General features: G+C 34.3%; 1 protein-coding gene across 1 annotated transcript in view; it reads left to right on the forward strand.

The window, feature by feature from the left end:
• LRRD1 (leucine rich repeats and death domain containing 1) overlaps positions 1 to 11,416 on the forward strand; it is a 32,373-nt gene extending 20,957 nt beyond the window's left edge. Inside the window, exons 4-6 of the mRNA XM_032875361.1 lie at positions 8,185 to 8,346; positions 10,420 to 10,537; positions 11,216 to 11,416. Coding sequence (XP_032731252.1) covers positions 8,185 to 8,346; positions 10,420 to 10,537; positions 11,216 to 11,402 — 467 coding nt within the window. The 3' untranslated portion in view covers positions 11,403 to 11,416. The remainder of the gene's footprint in view (positions 1 to 8,184; positions 8,347 to 10,419; positions 10,538 to 11,215) is intronic.
• The last annotated feature ends 5,783 nt before the right edge of the window (positions 11,417 to 17,199 follow it).

A 17,199-nucleotide genomic window follows, 5' to 3' on the forward strand; every position in this document is an offset into this window, starting at 1 on the left:
GTTCTTTTGTTGTTGAGTTAAAGAGTTCTTGATATATTCTGAATAGTAGACCCTTATTAGATACATGTTTTACAATTATTTACTCCCATTCTATGGGTTGTTTTTTCTTCTTGGATAATGTCATTTGATACATAAAAGTTTTAAAGTTTGATGAAGTCCAATTAGCTATTTTTTCTTTTGTTGCTCCTGTTTTGAGTGTCATATCTACTAATCCATTATCAAAATCTAAAGACATTAAGACTTCTCCCCTATGTTTTAAGAGTTTTTTATAATTTTATCTCATATTTAAGTTGTTGATTCATTTTGAATTAATCTTTATGTTGTGAGGTAGGGATCCACATTCATTCTTTTGTAGGAAAATCTCTAGTTATTCTAACATCATTTTCTGAAAAGATTATTTTTCCCCTTTGCATGGTCTGAGAACCCCTGTCAAAAATTAATTGGCCATAATATATGGAATTATTCCTGGACTCTCAATTCTGTTCCATTGGTCTATATGTTGAACCTATGCCAATCTCATACTGGTTTTTTTTTTAAGTTTTTCTTTAAATTCCAGTTAGTTAACATACAGCATAATATTAGTTTCAGGTATAAAATACAGTGATTCAAAACTTTCATACATCACCCGGTGCTCACCACAAGTGCAATCCTTAATCCCCATCACCTGTTTAACCCACCCCACACCCACCTCCCTTCTGGTAACCATCAGTTTGTTCTCTGTTTGTTTCTTGGTTTGCCTCTCTTTCTCTCTTTTTCCCCCCTTTGCTTATTTGTTTTGTTTCTTAAATTCCACATATGAGTGAAGTCATATGGTGTCTTTCTCTGATTCATTTCACTTAGCATAATACTTTCTAGCTTCATCCAGGTCACTGCAAATGGCAAGATTTCATTATTTTTTATGGCTGAGTAATAATCCTGTGTGTGTGTGTGTGTGTGTGTGTGTGTGTGTGTGTGTATACCACATCTTCTTTATCTATTCATTAGTTGATGGACATTTGGGCTTCTTCCACAATTTGGCTACTGTAAATAACACTGCTGCTATAAACATCGGGGTTGATGTATCCCTCTGAATTACTATTTTTGTATTCTTAGGGCAAATACTAGTAGTGCAACTGCTGTCTCGTAGGGTAGTTCTATTTTTAACTTTTTGAGGAGCCTCCATACTGTTTTCCAGAGTGGCTGTACCTGTTTACATCGCCACCAATAGTGTACAAGGGTTCCCCTTTCTCTACAACCTCATCGACACTTGTTGTTTCCTGGTGTTGTTGATTTCTGACAGGTGCAAAACTGTTGGCCATCTGGATATCTTCTTCGGAAAAATGTCTGTTTGCATCTTCTGCCCATTTTTATTTTTTTTTAAAGATTTTATTTATTTATTTGACAGAGACACAGTGAGAGAGGGAACACAAGCAGGGGTAGTATGAGAGGGAGAAGAAGGCTTCCTGCTGAGCAGGGAGCCCGATATGGGGCTGGATCCCAGGACCTTGAGATCATGACCTGATCGGAGGGCAGACACTTAACAACTGAGCCACCAAGGCGCCCCCTTCTGCCCATTTTTAAATTGGATTATTTATTTTGGGGTGTTGTGTTTTACAAATTCTTTATATGTTTTGGATACTAACTCTTTATCAGATATGTCATTTGCAAATATCTTTTCTCATTCTGTACGTTGTCTTTTTGTTTTGTTGATCGTTTCCTTTGCTGTGCAGAAACTTTTTATTTTTATGTAGTCCCAATAGTTTATTTTTGCTTCTGTTTCCCTGGCTTTAGAAGACATAGCTAGAAAAAATTTGCTACAGCTGATGTCAAAGAAGATACTGCCTGTGTTCTCTTCTAGGATTTTTTATGGTTTCAGGTCTCACATTTACATATTTAATCCTTTTTGAATTTACTTTTGTGTCTGGTGTACAAAAGTGGCCCAGTTTCATTCTTTTGCATGTGGCTGTGCAGTTTTTCCAGCACCATTTGTTGAAGGAACTGTTCTTTTCCCATTGGGTATTTTTTCCTGCTTTGGTGAAAAATTAATTGGCCATATAATTGTGGGTTCATTTCTGGGTTTTCTATTCTGTTCTATTGATCTATATGTTTATTTTTTGTGCCAGTACCTCACCGTGTAGACTACTACAGCTTTGTAATATAACTTGAAGTCTGGAATTGTGATGCCTCCAGATTTTTCTTTTTCAAGGTCGCTTTGGCTATTTGGGGTGTTTTTGCTTCCATACAAATTTCAGGATTGTTCTAGCTCTATGAAAAATTGCTGTTGGTATTTTAATAGGGATTGCATTAAATCTGTAGATTGCTTTGGGTAGTGTAGACATTATAACAATACTTGCTCCTCCAAACCATGAGCACAGAACGTCTTGTGTCATTTTCAATTTCTTCCATCAGTGTTTTATAGTTTTCAGTGTAAAGGTATTTCAGCTCTTTGGTTAGGTTTATTCTTAAGCATCCTATTGTTTTGGGTGCAACTGTAAGTGGGACTGATTTCTTAATTTTCCTTTCTGATGCTTCATTATTTGTGTATAGAAATGCAACAGATTACGGTATGTTGATTTTGTCATAGTGTTTTGGTCACTGTAATTCTGTAGTAATTTTTGAAACAAGAAAATGCTCCAACTCTATTTTTCTTTTGCAGAATTGTTTTGTAATTTGGGCCCCTTGCAATTCTGTAAGAATTTAAGAATCTGGTTTTCCATTTCTGCAAAAAAAAATTAGAATTATAATAAATATTGCACTGAATCCCTAAATTCCTTGCTCAGATGCCAATCCATAAACACAGGAGGACTTTCCATTTATTTAGGTCTTAAGTCTTGAAACTCCTTGATTAAGTTTATTCCTACATAATTTTGATGGTATTATAAATGAAAACTGTTTCCCTAATTTCCTTTTTTTGGATTGTTCATTGCTGGTATATAGAAATAAGTGATTTTTGTGTGTTCATCTTGTATCCTACAACTTTGCTAGATTTGCTTATATGCTTTACTACTTTTTGTGGACTCTTTGGGATTTTCTATATAGTATTATGTCATCTGTAAATAGAAATAGTTTTACATGTTCCTTTCCACTCTGGATATCTTTTATTTCTTTTTCTTGACTAACTGGGCTGGCTAGAACTACCAGCCCAATTTTGAATATCAGTGATGACAGCAGGCATCTTTGTCTATGGCTATATTAGGGACAATTGTAAGGGGAAAGCTTTTAGTGTTTCACCTTCTAGTAGGAATGTTAACTGTGGGTTAATCATAAATACTCTTTCTTAGGGTGCTTGGCTGACTTAGAGAAACATGCAACTCTTGATCTCGGTGTTGTAAGTTCAAGCCTCACGCTGGGTACAAACGTTACTGAGAAAAAGAAAACTTAAAAATACATACATACATACATACATATCCTTTCACATACTGAGGGAATTTCCTTCTATTCTGAATTTGTTGTTTTTTTTTTTTGAGTGTTGAATTTTGTTCAATGGATTTTATGCACCAACTAAGATTATCATATTTTCCCCCTTTTTTCTCTTAATGTCATGTATTACACTCCCTGACTCTTGGTTTGGGGCTCAGGTCATGATCTCAGGGTCATGAGATGGAGCCCGGTGTCAGGCTCTGTGCTCAGCTCTGAGTCTGCTTGTCATTCTGTTGATCACACAGACCAATCTTGGTATAATGTGGGAAGAAACTATACAAGGTGATGAGTAATAAGAGGCATCATTGGGGGCTGACAGCCCAAATTTGTTAAAGCGGGCCCAGATGATTTCATTGGTGAATTCTATGAAGTATTTAAAGAAGGAATAATGCCAATTTCTAAAATCCTCTTTCATAAAAGTGATGATAAAACACTTTCCAACTGATTCTAGAAGGTCAGCATTACCTTGATAGTATAAGAAAGGAAGCTTACAGACCAATATCCTATGTGGGATTTATCCCAGAAATGCAAGTTTGGGTTAACATTAAAAAACCAATGTGAGAAACAAACTGAGGGTTTTGGAGGGGAGGGGTGTGGGAGGTTGGGTGAGCTTGGTGGTGGGTATTATGGAGGCACGTATTGCATGGAGCACTGGGTGTGGTGCATAAACAATGAATTCTGGAACACTGGAAAGAGAAAAAAAAAGAGAGAAAATCTAAAAAAAAATCCAACGTAATTCACCACATCAGTAGAGTAAAGAAAAGCCATATGAACATCATACTAGATATGTAAAAGCCTATGACAAAATACAATATCACTTATGATTTTACAAAACAAATGAGCAAAATCTCTTAGAAAACAAGAAATAGAAGGAACTTTCCCAACCTAAGAAACAGCATTTGCAAAAAGCTACAGCTAGTATCATACTCAATGGTAAAGGACTTAACTATTTTCCATTGTGATCAGGAATAAAACAAGGCTGCCCTTTCTCACTACTCCTCTTCAACATTATACTGTAAGTCCTAACTAGTGCGACAACAACAACCAGCACCACAACAAAAGAAATTATAGGTAAACATATTGGAGAGGAAGAAGGGAAAAAATGGTCTCTGATTATAGAGACAAATGGTCTAGGTAGAAAATCACAAAGGATCTACAAAAAAAAAGCCTCTTGAATTAGTAAGTGAATTTAAGCAAGATTGCCATATAAAAAGTTAATTTACAAATGTCAGCTGTATTTCTAGTAACTGTATACTACCAATGAATGATTGAAAAGTGAATTATTTTAAAAGTACCACTTAAAATAACACCAAAAAAACATAAAACAGGTAAAAATCTGACTAAGTATATGTAAGGTCTATATGCTGAAAACTATAAACAAGACTTAAATGCAGAGAAATATAGTATTCATAAATTGGAAGATTTGATATTGTTGATATGTCACTTTTCCCCAACTTATTTTTAAATTCAACTCAATTCCAATATACATCCCAGCAAAGTTTTTTATTTCAGAAAGCAATGAGCTAATTCTAAAATTTATATAAAAGGTAAAAGAAATAGAATAGCTAAAATTATTTGGAAAAAAAAAAAAAAAAAAAGAACAGGGGCGCCTGGGTGGCTCAGTGGGTTAAGGCCTCTGCCTTCGGCTCGGGTCGTGATCCCGGGTCCTGGGATCGAGCCCCGCATCAGAGTCTCTGCTCGGCAGGGAGCCTGCTTCCCTTCCTCTCTCTCTGGCTGCCTCTCTGCCTACCTGTGATCTCTGTCGGTCAAATAAACAAATAAAATCTTAAAAAAAAGAAAAAAAGAAAAAAAAAAGAACAAAGTTGAAGGACTCATATGACCTGATTTTTAAGCTTTATCAAAGGCTATGGTAGTCAAGACTGTACAACTGGCAAAATGACAGACATAGATCAATGGAACTGAATAGAGAGTGTAGAAATAGACCCATGCATTTATGGTCAATAGATTTTTGACAAATATGTGAATGTAATCCAATGTAATTTTCAACAAATGGTGTTAGAGCAACCAGATGGCCACAAGCCAAAAATAAATGAAATAAAATAAAATAAAATAAACTGCAACATTAAAAACAAAACAACTTTAATCCACACCACATACCATATAAAAACCCAGCTGAAAATGAATCACAGACCCTAAATGTAAAAGCTAAAATGGTAAAACTGCTAGATAAGAACATAGAAGAAAATATTTTTAACTTTGGCAAAGATTTCTTAGACACAGCACAAAAATCATAATCCACAAAAAAATTGGACTTCATCAAAATTAGAAACCTCTGGGCACCTGGGTGGCTCAGTTGGTTAAGCCACTGCCTTCAGCTCAGGTCATGATCCTAGAGTCTCCGGATTGAGTCCCACATCACATCCGGGCTCCCTGCTCAGCAGGGAGCCTGCTTCTCCTTCTCTCACTCCCCTCTTATGCTCTCTCTCGCTCTCTCTCACTCTCTCTCTGCCAAGTAAATAAATAATATCTTTTTAAAAAAATATTTTATTCATTTATCTGGCAGAAAGAGATCACAAGTAGGCAGAGAGGCAGGGAGAGAGAAAGAGAGAAACAGGCTCCCTGCAGAGCAGAAAGCACGATGCAGGGCTGGATCCCAGGACCCTGAGACCGTGACCTGAGCTGAAGGCAGAGGCTTAGCCCGCTGAGCCACCCAGGTGTCCCCTAAATAAAATCTTAAAAAAAAAAAAAAAGAAACCTCTACCTTTCAAAAGGTGTTGTTGAAGAATGAAAAGAAAAGCCAGACACCAGAAGAAAATATTTATTGAATACATATAAAATAATTCTCAAAAGTCAATATTAAACAGTTGACTCAATAAAAATTGGCATAAATTTTGAACAGATACTTTACAAAGAATGTATATGAATGGCAAAAAAGCAAAAGGAAATATACTCAAATCATTATTCATGAGAGAAATGCAAATTAAATCTACAATGAGATTTTTTGTGTGTGTACAAAAAGGAGCTTTTATTAAAGCACTGGGACAGGACCTGTGGGCAGAAAGAACTGCTATAATGAAATCTTTCTCTTAGAATAACTAAAATTAAAATCTGACAATACCAAGAGCTGTAACTGCAACTCTGATACACTGGTGGTAGGAATGCAAAATGATACACACTATGGAAAACAGTTTCATAATTTCTCATAAAGTTATATATATATTTACCATACAATGCACCAATCACACTCTAGCTACACTTTCAAGTGAAATGTAAATTTATTATCCAAAGAGAAAACTGAGTACAAATATCTAGAGTGGTTTTATTCATAATCACCAAAAAGTGGAATCATTCAAAATGTCTTTTAGTTAGTGAATGGATGATGTATGTACACCCATTTAATGAATATTTCTCATTAATAAAAAGGAACAAACTATTTGGCACATCATTATACACCAATAAATAGCAAATGTATTATGCTAGCAGAAAGAAGCCAGACCCTAAACACCTAAACACTAAATGTCATGACATATATATATACATATATATGTATATATATACATAACATATATATATTTATAGTTATGAGCTTATAATGCACATTATAAAACCCATATACATATATACATATATATATATATACACATACACCCAGAAGAAATGAGCAAAAGTAGTATCCTGATCTTGATTTCTGAACGCCATTCTTCATTGAAAGGAACCAGGTTCCTTTAGGGCTATAAATAATATAACTATAAATGTATAAATAATAGGCAAACTTATGGGCCAGTTCCTCTCTAAATGTTCCTCTAAATTACTAAGTCTTACCTTGTTAGTCACCACAGTTTTACTTTTTATGTTCAGTTTATATTGGATTAAGGTGTCTTGAAAACATTACAATTTAGGGAAGTAGAGTCTGGTCCTTGAGGCTGGACCAGACTTAGTAACTCAGTTACAAAAAATATACAGTATGGACAAGAAAAAAAATCAAAACATTATGTCAGAGAAACCTGGCAAGACACTGTTTTAGCCAAGTGATCAAATGTAACATCGCTGGTAATGTCATATGGGTATCACGAACCCCTGCTGTGATGTGATGAGAGCTCTTCACCTCTGTGGTATTCTTTCCAGAAACCCATAACCCCAGTCTAATCATGAGAAAACAGATAAACTCAAATTAAGGAATCTTCTACAAAAGTACCTACTCAGTACTGTTCAAATGTTAAGATCATGAAAAACAAGGAAGGACTGAGCAATTGTGTCTCAGACCAGAGGAGACGAAGAAGACAGAACCGTATGCAATGTGTTATCCTGGAATGGGTTCTAGAACAGAAAAGGACACTAATAGAAAAAACTAATAAAATCCAAAATTGTCTGAAGTTTATTTAATAGTTAATGTGCCAATATATCTTAGTTTCTACAAATGTAATACAATAAAGTGAGATGATAACATTAGAAGAAACTAAAACTGGATGAGGAATATACAGGAATTGTCTACAATTTCTGCAACTTGTTGTAAATATGAAATTATTCTAAAGAAAAGGTTTTATTTAAAAAAATGTCATCATACCTACTCTGTGAAGTCCTTTCCTATATATAAGAGGATAGCTTCCAATCTCATTTTGCCATCCTCTGAGAGAAAAGAACCACAGCTCTGTTTCTATACTTCCTTCTTTTCACTCCTAGCAAGGAAACAAAGATAAAAGTTTCTATTTTGGTGTATCTGTCTGCAGCAACACACAGTAAATGCCCGATAAGTAGTTGTTACTTATCTTCAGATTTTTCTTTATGCAGAAAGGTATACTTCAATTATAACTTCTTTTCTACTAGGAAATAATCTGACAGTTCTGCTTAATGGTATCCACAACCTTTTTTCACTGAAGGAGATAAATTTTGATGATAACCCCTTGCTGAGACCTCCAATGGAAATCTGTAAAGGAAAACAACTGTATACTATTGCACACTATCTACAGAGGGCAGATCAAAGAGACGGTAGGTGATGAGTGAGTGACCTACTAGCATGTAAGTCATTTTCTAGTATCGTCTATAAATTAAGAGGTAGTATGCTTTCATTAGAGGTTTTCAATCTGGCAGAGGCATTAAAGCATTTATCATCTTCCTTTTCTGAAGGTTAGTTGTTTATTTTTATAATTCAGATTATGTAATCTGGGTCTACACAAACTAAACCATTGAAAACAGGCAAACCCAAGTGGAGGGCCAGGCTGCTATCCACTTATTGGCCTCAATACCCTTCCACAGTTTTCTCATCATGGTTGTGCTGACTTAAATATCCCACACAAAAACTTCTTCCTGGGTTCTGATCTGCAGCACCACATGTAGTTGTTCTAAAACTCTCATCTGGCCTTGAAGAAGGTACTTAGATCTTTTCCAGAGAAGCCAGTCAGCTTTTGGCCCACTATGATCACCTGTCTGCAGTCGTGGGTAGTCTTCATTCTTTGCCTTTAAACATTCCTATGGTTGTCCCTGATTATTTCAGAGAGCAGGTCCATTTTCTTTAAGATCCTTCCACTGCACCAGATGGAGACTGGTCTCTCCAAGACTCTGGCATAGAAATTTCTTTCTTTGAGGCTAAATTCCCAAAAACTAAGCATTTTCCTGGGTCTCTGATTATGCTTCTCACTGTCAATCCTTAGATTGGACCCAGAGTTTGGTCCTCCAATTCAAAGAGTACTTAAGAAGTATTAAATCATTTTAGTAAGTATGGATCCAGATTTGGGGGAAGTAAACAAAACCATCCTTCCACATCATTCTATTATGTTCCCTGTCTGTAATCAGGAGTTTAAATCAGCATAATCTCATAGTCTGGTGAGATGGTCACTAACAATGTACAGTCAGTCCTCTTTAAGCTATGGCATGGTTACTAGTTAGAAGTTTCTTTAAGAATTGGGCCTCATTGATGAAAAGAAACTAAGAGATAAAATTAAAAGCCATAGTAGCTGTTTTTTCTAATTACTTCTATAAAATAAAGTTTTTAGAAGTTTCCAAGAATCCATAAAGTATTCTTATTAGGTAATAGGAAGAGAATTTAGAGAAAGTATCAATAGATCAAAGTTGGCAAAAATAAAAGAACCCTAGCCATTTATATCCTTTCTTTATATCCAAGAGGCCTTCATATTCCAGGCACTCAAAGAGAGTGGAGAGGAAGTCATCATGGGAGATATAGTTATTCTCCAGTTAACAAAGAACATGGGGTTTCTTCCTTAAAATTTTGCTTAGGACATTGGGCTTTCATCTATATCATTAGCATACATCTAGTCTGAGGGACTGAGATGATTACAGAGGGGTGGGAGATTGCTAGTTCTTGAAAATTCCCCAAATACCTTAACAGTAACAAAAAATAGATCTAGGGACGCTTGAGTGGCTCAGTGGGTTAGACTGCTGCCTTCAGCTCAGGTCATGATCCTAGGTCCTGGGATCGAGTCCTGCATCAGGCTCCTTGCTTGACAGGGAGCCTGCTTCTCTCTCTGCCTCTGCTTGCCACTCTGCCTGCTTGTGTGTGTGCTCTCTCTCTCTCTGATAAATAAATAAAATCTTAAAAAAAAATAGATCTAGTTCAAATTATCTAGAAGCTTTTCTTAAAAAAAAACTAAAAAAAACTTAAAAAAACCTCTCTACTTATATCTAAGCATTCATTAAATAAAGTGATTTGAATATAAAATATACATACATACACTATATTTATAGTCGATGTAAACTTGGTTTTTTTAAAGATGGTACATAAAGAAGCTATAATTAAAGCTAGAATCAAAGGATTCTATCAAATCCTCAAGGAAATAAAGAAAGATTTTGAAAATCACTTTGAAGTTGCTTATAATATACTTTTAAATGGCCATTACATGTTGATTATTCAGATTTTGGAAGAAAATAGAACAAATGGTTCAAATTTCAGTTTGTATATTAGGTCTGCATCTTACTTTTCAATTTTACTTGAAATAGATATTTGATAGGAGCACAGAATTAAGGGACCAAGATATAATAATAATGCAAAATAGAGTATGTTTTTTAAAAAGAAATGACTTGAAATTTTTTTATGTTCAAATGTAGAGAAAATCTTAGAGAAGATCTTCAACATAGTTGCCAATAACATCACTGAAACAAATTTTAAGTTTTTGTGTCAAAAATTAAACTTGGTCATCTCAGAAACAGATATTTCTGCAAAGAGGTATGTATGAAGAACAACAGGCAGTATAAGCTTATTCTCATGTTCTGTTTTATATCATTTTGAAAATATAGGGTTTGAAACATCATATTAACACAAATTCTAATTTGCTGTAAAAGACTCTGATGTTAGTTTATTATATAGTTGAGAACCATGTGGGTAATGTAGTTAAGAGTAAGGGCTCCCATGGCAAACTGCCTAGTTTTAAACTACAAGTAGTTTTGTGACCTTGGATAAGTCCCTTAACTTCTAGGTACTTCACTTTCTCCACTGGTAAAATGGATATAGTTACCTGAGAGAGCTGTCATAAGATCAAGTTATAAAACATGTAGTACTGTAGCAGTAATACACTGCCTTAGAATAAATAACCCACAATTATTGTTTTGAGATCCTGAGTATATCTCTCTTAGAATTGAAAGTTAATTGAACTGATTTTCTACAAGGAAACAAGTGTTGGCATGAAGCTAACATCCACTATTTGCCAAGTTCTATGTTAATTTTTATATGAACTATCTTCAGCAATAATTTAATCCTCACTTCAAATTGGTGGTAAATTGATTTGAAATCAATTTCTGGTACCAATCACTGGTAAATTGATTTGGAAACCTAGGTATATAATTTTAAAGTAACTTAAATATTTTTAATTGGTAATTAAAATAATATTATCTTTAAAATTTTCAGCACTGTTTCATTAAGTGAGAGAGTCCGCCAAGCACTTGATAGGTGGAAAACGGATAGTAACAACTTGTCACTAACTACTGATGCTTTAAGAGACCAACTAACTCGGGCACTAACTATGATAGGAGCATATGAAATTATGGACAAAATAACAGCTTTAAAACTTTTTACACGTGCAATTAAATTTTGAACAGTGTACCCATAATAAAAACTGAGAACTTCTGATGTACTTATAGAACTGAAACTGGATATAAATGAATTACATGTTATGCGTCTTTTCATGCATTCCTAAGAGATAATGACAATTTTATGGCTATGACTTTAATGTTACCATAGTAAAATATCACAGACACTGTTTTATGTACTTGTTCTGTTACCTTGGAATTATGATAATTTTTAAAAAGTAATGATTCCATTTAAAAGTTCTTTGTTATACAATGTCTTTATACAACCCAAGATTTATAGGTAATAAGGTCATTTGTATCTTGGAGTTATAAAGCACAGCAATTTTGTTTTAGATGCCAGCTTAAAAACTGAAATGAATGTACTGTCCCTACTGTATCTCCATCAGGAACAGGATAGCTCTGTTAAGCATAAAGCATAGCCACGGTCAGTAATCCTCTACAGATCTCCCTCCACTTTTAATGGGGTTACATCCTGATAAACCCACTGTAAGTTGAAAATAACAAAAGTGAAAAAAGTAGTTAATATGTATCACATCTTCTTTATCCATTCATCTGTTTGTGGACACTTGGGCTGCTTCCATAATTTGGCTGTTATTGATAGTGCTGCTACAAACATAGGGGTGCATGTATCCTTTTGAATTAATGTTTTTTTTATTTGGGGGGTAAATACCCTGTAATGTGACTACTGGATCATAGGGAAGTTCCATTTTTAACTTTTTGAGGAAGCTCCGTACTGTTTTCCTCAGTGACTGCAACAGTTTACATTCCCATCAACAGTGCATAAGGGTTCCTAGAGACCAAGCAAAACTGTTTTGTCAAAACTCTTTCCACTGCAAAGATTAGAATCTTTATATAGGTAAGCTAAAAAAACAGAAACAAAAACAAAACAAAAACCTGCTCCTGTAACTAAAGCCAGAGAAGACCCAGGTGAAACTAGTTTTGTGTTAAGTGTGAGAAAGAAAGTGCATTGTGTTTCGGCTCTGGGGGCAAAAACTGTTTAAAATCATTTTATTAAAATTCTAGTGTACTAAGAGAAGAGAAGAGAATAGTTAAAACTGTAGTTTTTAGAGTGTGCAAATATAATGCATCTTAAAAAAAAAGCTTAGGAGGCTTACTGTTGAATAATCTACAACAGATACAATTCAAAACCTTATGTAATTTTCATAATTACTATTGTGTGACTTTTCTGATTTAGCTAAGCAACTTTCACAAACATCTGACGCAATAAAATCAATTAAAGGTTTCATTTCTGTAACAGAAAAAGTAAACCAGTAACTTATTTGTGCTAAGAAAATTTTTATCTTGTGAAAAGGTTGTCAAAACAAAAATGCATTTCTTTGGCTTTCTATCGAGCTAACACATTTTTAAAAAGATTTTATTTATTTATTTGACAGAGAGAAATCACAAGTAGGCAGAGAGTCAGGCAGAGAGATAAGGGGAAGCAGGCTCCCTGCTGAGCAGAGTGGGGCTCCATCCCAGGACCCTGAGATCATGACCTGAGCCAAAGGCAGAGGCTTAACCCACTAAGCCACCCAGATGCCCCCAGCTAACAAATTTTACTGATAAAAAGTTAATATCCATTCTTAAAGAGGAAGTTAGTATAAATATTTTTTTCCTAAAGAATGAGGGCTTTCTGCTTCTTTGTCACACCTACATTCAGAAACTGAGCAGTATCAGGATGCTTTGCTTTTCACCTGTCTCAGATTCTATTTTCATTTTCTCAGGCTCTTTTCTGTGACATAAGATGCCTGTTGGTAGCTCACAAATAAGAAGTTGATTTATTTCTTTGTATCTGGTATTCTAGAAAAGGAGCCCAATTAGCTTGGTTTGTATTGATATATCTTAGTAGATTATAACCAGAACAGGTAAGTATCTTCTTTTATACCTAATCTTATTTTCACAATACTGATGATAAAGAAAGACAAATTTAAACACCAGCAAAAGGCAGTTGTTCATCCTAAAGCCTAGAACATAGCACAATCCACCCATTCACGCCCGGATAGGTTAGGTTGTATGTTGTTACAGCTACTGCTATTCTTTACAACAAACCCTTTCCTTTATTTTCCTTCTTGGCATCCCATCAGACTACATTTCCAAGCTTCCCTTGTGATTATATGAGGCTCCTGTGATTGACTTCTCTGAATGAAATCTAGGCAGAAATTATGTAAGTTGCTTTTAGACCTAGCTCCTAAACAGACATTACATTCCCTGTCTGGCCGGAGGTCCTGGGCAATGAAGACCCATAAAACTAGGAAGTCCCACTGCCTGAGTCTCAACTCAGAAGACAGCTCCTCAACTAGGCATAGCTGTTTTGCACTGCTGAATAAGTGAGAAATAAATTCTTAGTGAGGGTCTGAGGTTTTGGGGTGTTTTGTTATAATAGTTACCCTACCCTAACGATAGGGTTAGGGCAGATGGCATAGGGAATAGGGCAGATGAAGGACTGTCCTAGTGCCAAAGTTGTGGAAGAGAAACAGAGATTTGTAAGGGTTCTATGATGTAATAAATACCCTTATCTTAGGATTCCTCCTTATTGGTAGAATTAAAGGAAGAATTAGAAAAACTAAAAGAGAAAGCTGAATTTTCTATACAAGTCACCAAAAGAAAAGTGTTTGGTATATGGAAGATACTTAATCTAATAGCAGCTATTAATAGAGTGCCATTAAACATTTAAACATTTTAAGTCCTGTTAATCTTTAGGAATGTTATTATGCCCTATGAAACATTGCTGAATTTTCCAGTTTACCTTGGATTATTATCACGTGTGCTATACCTCTATTTTATTATATTTTAATTTGAAAACATGGTGAAACAACAGAAAAATAAGTTTTTAAGCAGTAAACAACATAATAGCAATTAAATCGGGGGGGGGGACTGAGATAACACTACTTTATTTATTTTTTTTGCTTATTTATTCTTTTCATTTTTTCCCAATAAGTATGTTACAAAAAGAGTAAAAAAGTCACATAATCCTAATCTCTTAACACAGCCAATTTAATGTTTGCAAGTTATCTTTTACCTTGTATTTATAACCATATGCATATAGTTTGTTTCATATAATAGCAGTGCAGCAAATATACTGGGATTTGGAACCAAACAATTTGCATCTCTGCTCTGCACCTAATTAGCTACTTGGTCTTGCAAAAGTCATTTAGTCTGTGCCTTGATTTTTCCCTTCTGATAAAAAAAAAATTCCCAGGGTGTTGTATTTTAATGAGGACTTAATGTATATAATGTATTAAATGCAAAAAAATCAAAACAGGGTCTAGCACATGTGTTTTTATAATTAGCAACTATTAATATATATTAGAATTTTATCTTATCATACTTCCCCATTTTCCTATGTGGTCTTCATAATTATTTTGGTAGCTATTCCATCTGTTCTTTAATATTCCATTATGAAATATAGTAATAAAGTACAGTTGACCCTTGAACAATGTGAGGTTGGGGTGCTCACCCTCAGTGCAGTTGAAATCTGTATATAATTTTTTAATTCCCAAAAACATAACTACTAATAGCCTACTGATAAGCAGAAGTCTTACCAATAACAGTGGATTAATGCATATTTTATATGTTATATGTATTATATATTGCATCCTTACAATAAAGTCACCTAGGAGAAAAGAAAATGTTATTAAGAAAATCATAAAGAAGAGAAAATACATTTTCAGTACTGTACTGTATTTACAAAAAAAAATCCACATGTAAGTGGACCCATGCAATTCAAAACCATGTTATTCAATGGTCAACTGTGGTCTAAAAATGTTGGGCAGTTGGCATTTAAGTTGCTTCCAATACTTGACTTTATTGACACTACTGCATTAAATATCTTTTTTCAAAAATTTTATTGCACTAAAATACACATAGCAAAATTTATTGTCTCAACCATTTGTAAGTATATAGTGCAATGGTATTAAATATATTGAACAATGTTGTGTGATCATCTCTATCATCTCCATGACTTTCATCTTATAACACTGACACTCTATGCTCATTAAATAGTAATTCCCCATTCCCCCTTTCCCTTAACCCTTGACATCAAACATTCTTCTATCTCTATGATTCTGATTACACTAAGTACTTCATATAAGTGGAATCACACAGTATTTATGTTTTCATGACTGGCTTATTCATTTACAGTTAAAATAATCACTGATGGGAGATTAAAATTCTATCATTTTGTTTTTTGTTTTCTATATGCTATAGAGCATTTTTGACCCTTATTTCCTGCCTTACAGTCTTTTGTGTTTAGCTGATTTTTTTTGCAGTGAATTGTTAACATTCCCTTCTTATTTACTTTCATGTTCCATATCTATTTTTTCTTTACGGTTACTATGGGGATTACATTTAACACACTAAAGTTGTAACACTCTAATTTGCATTTATACCAGCTTAACTTCAATAGCATGCAAAACTTCTGCTCCTTGAGAGCTCTGTCCCTGCTCCTTTTGGTTGTTACGTCACAAAATTATGTATTTCCACAATGTGTGCCCCAAAACATAAACTAATAATACTTTTAAAGCATTAATCTCTTAAATATGTATAGAAAACAGAATGTAGAGTTACAAACCAGTTACAATAATGCTAGCTTTTAGACTAATTGTTTTTTTTAATGTATTAATCATCTTAATTCATGTAGAAAACAAAAAGTAGAGTTACAAACCAAATTTATAATAATACTAACTTATGTATTGAGGCCACCATTACCCTGATACCAAAACCAGATAAAGACCATTACCCTGATACCAAAACCAGATAAAGACACGACAAAAAAAAAAACAAAAACAAAAAAAACAAAAACCCAGAACTATAGGCCAATATCTCTGATGAACATAGATGCAAAAATCCCTAGCAAACCAAATCTGATAATACATTTGCCACAATCAAGTGGGATTTATTCCTGGGATGTGAGGGTGATTCAATATTTGTAAATCAATCAATGTGATACATCACATCAACAAGAGAAAGAATAAAAATTATATGAGCATTTCAGTAGATGCAGAAAAAGCCTCTGACAAGGTACAACATCCATTCAACATAAAACCTCTTAAGAAAGTAGGATTAGAGAAAACATCATACTCAATGGTAAAAAACTAAGAGCTTTCCCCCTAAGGTCAGAAATAAGACAAGGATGTCCACTCTCACAACTTTTATTCAACAGAATACTAGGAAGTCCTAGCCACAGCAGAAAAGAAAAGAAAAGGCATCCAGATTGCTAAGGAAGAAGTAAAACTTTCTGATATTGTTAAAATGTCCATACTACCCAAAGCAATCTACAAATCTATCAAAATACCAACAGCATTTTTCAAAGAACTAGAACAAACAATCCTTATATTTATAGAGAACCACAAAAGACCCTGAATAAGCCAAAACAATCTTAAAAAGAAAAACAAAACTGGAGGTGTCAAAAATCCCAGATTTCAAGATACACTACAAAGCTGTAGTAATCAAAATAGTATTGTAGTGGTACAAAAATAGACACATAGATTATCTGAACAGAATAGAAAGCCCAGAAATAAACCCAAAATAATATGGTCAATTAAATTTGACAAAGGAGGCAATATCTAATGGGGAAAAGACAGTCTCTTCAACAAATGGCATTGGGAAATTGGACAGCTAAATGCAAAAGAATTAAACTGGCCACTTTCTTACATCATACACAGAAATAAACTCAAAATGGCTTAAAGACCTAAATGTGAGACTTGAAACCATAAAAATCCAAGAGCACAGGCAAGTAATTTCTCTGACATTGGCCACAGCAACATTTTTCTAGATCTGTCTCTTAAGGCAAGGGAAACAAAA

This window comes from Lontra canadensis, unplaced genomic scaffold (genome assembly GCF_010015895.1).
Source record: "Lontra canadensis isolate GAN:19392208 unplaced genomic scaffold, GSC_riverotter_1.0 scaffold2, whole genome shotgun sequence".
In the NCBI taxonomy this organism is placed as follows: Eukaryota; Metazoa; Chordata; class Mammalia; order Carnivora; family Mustelidae; genus Lontra; species Lontra canadensis.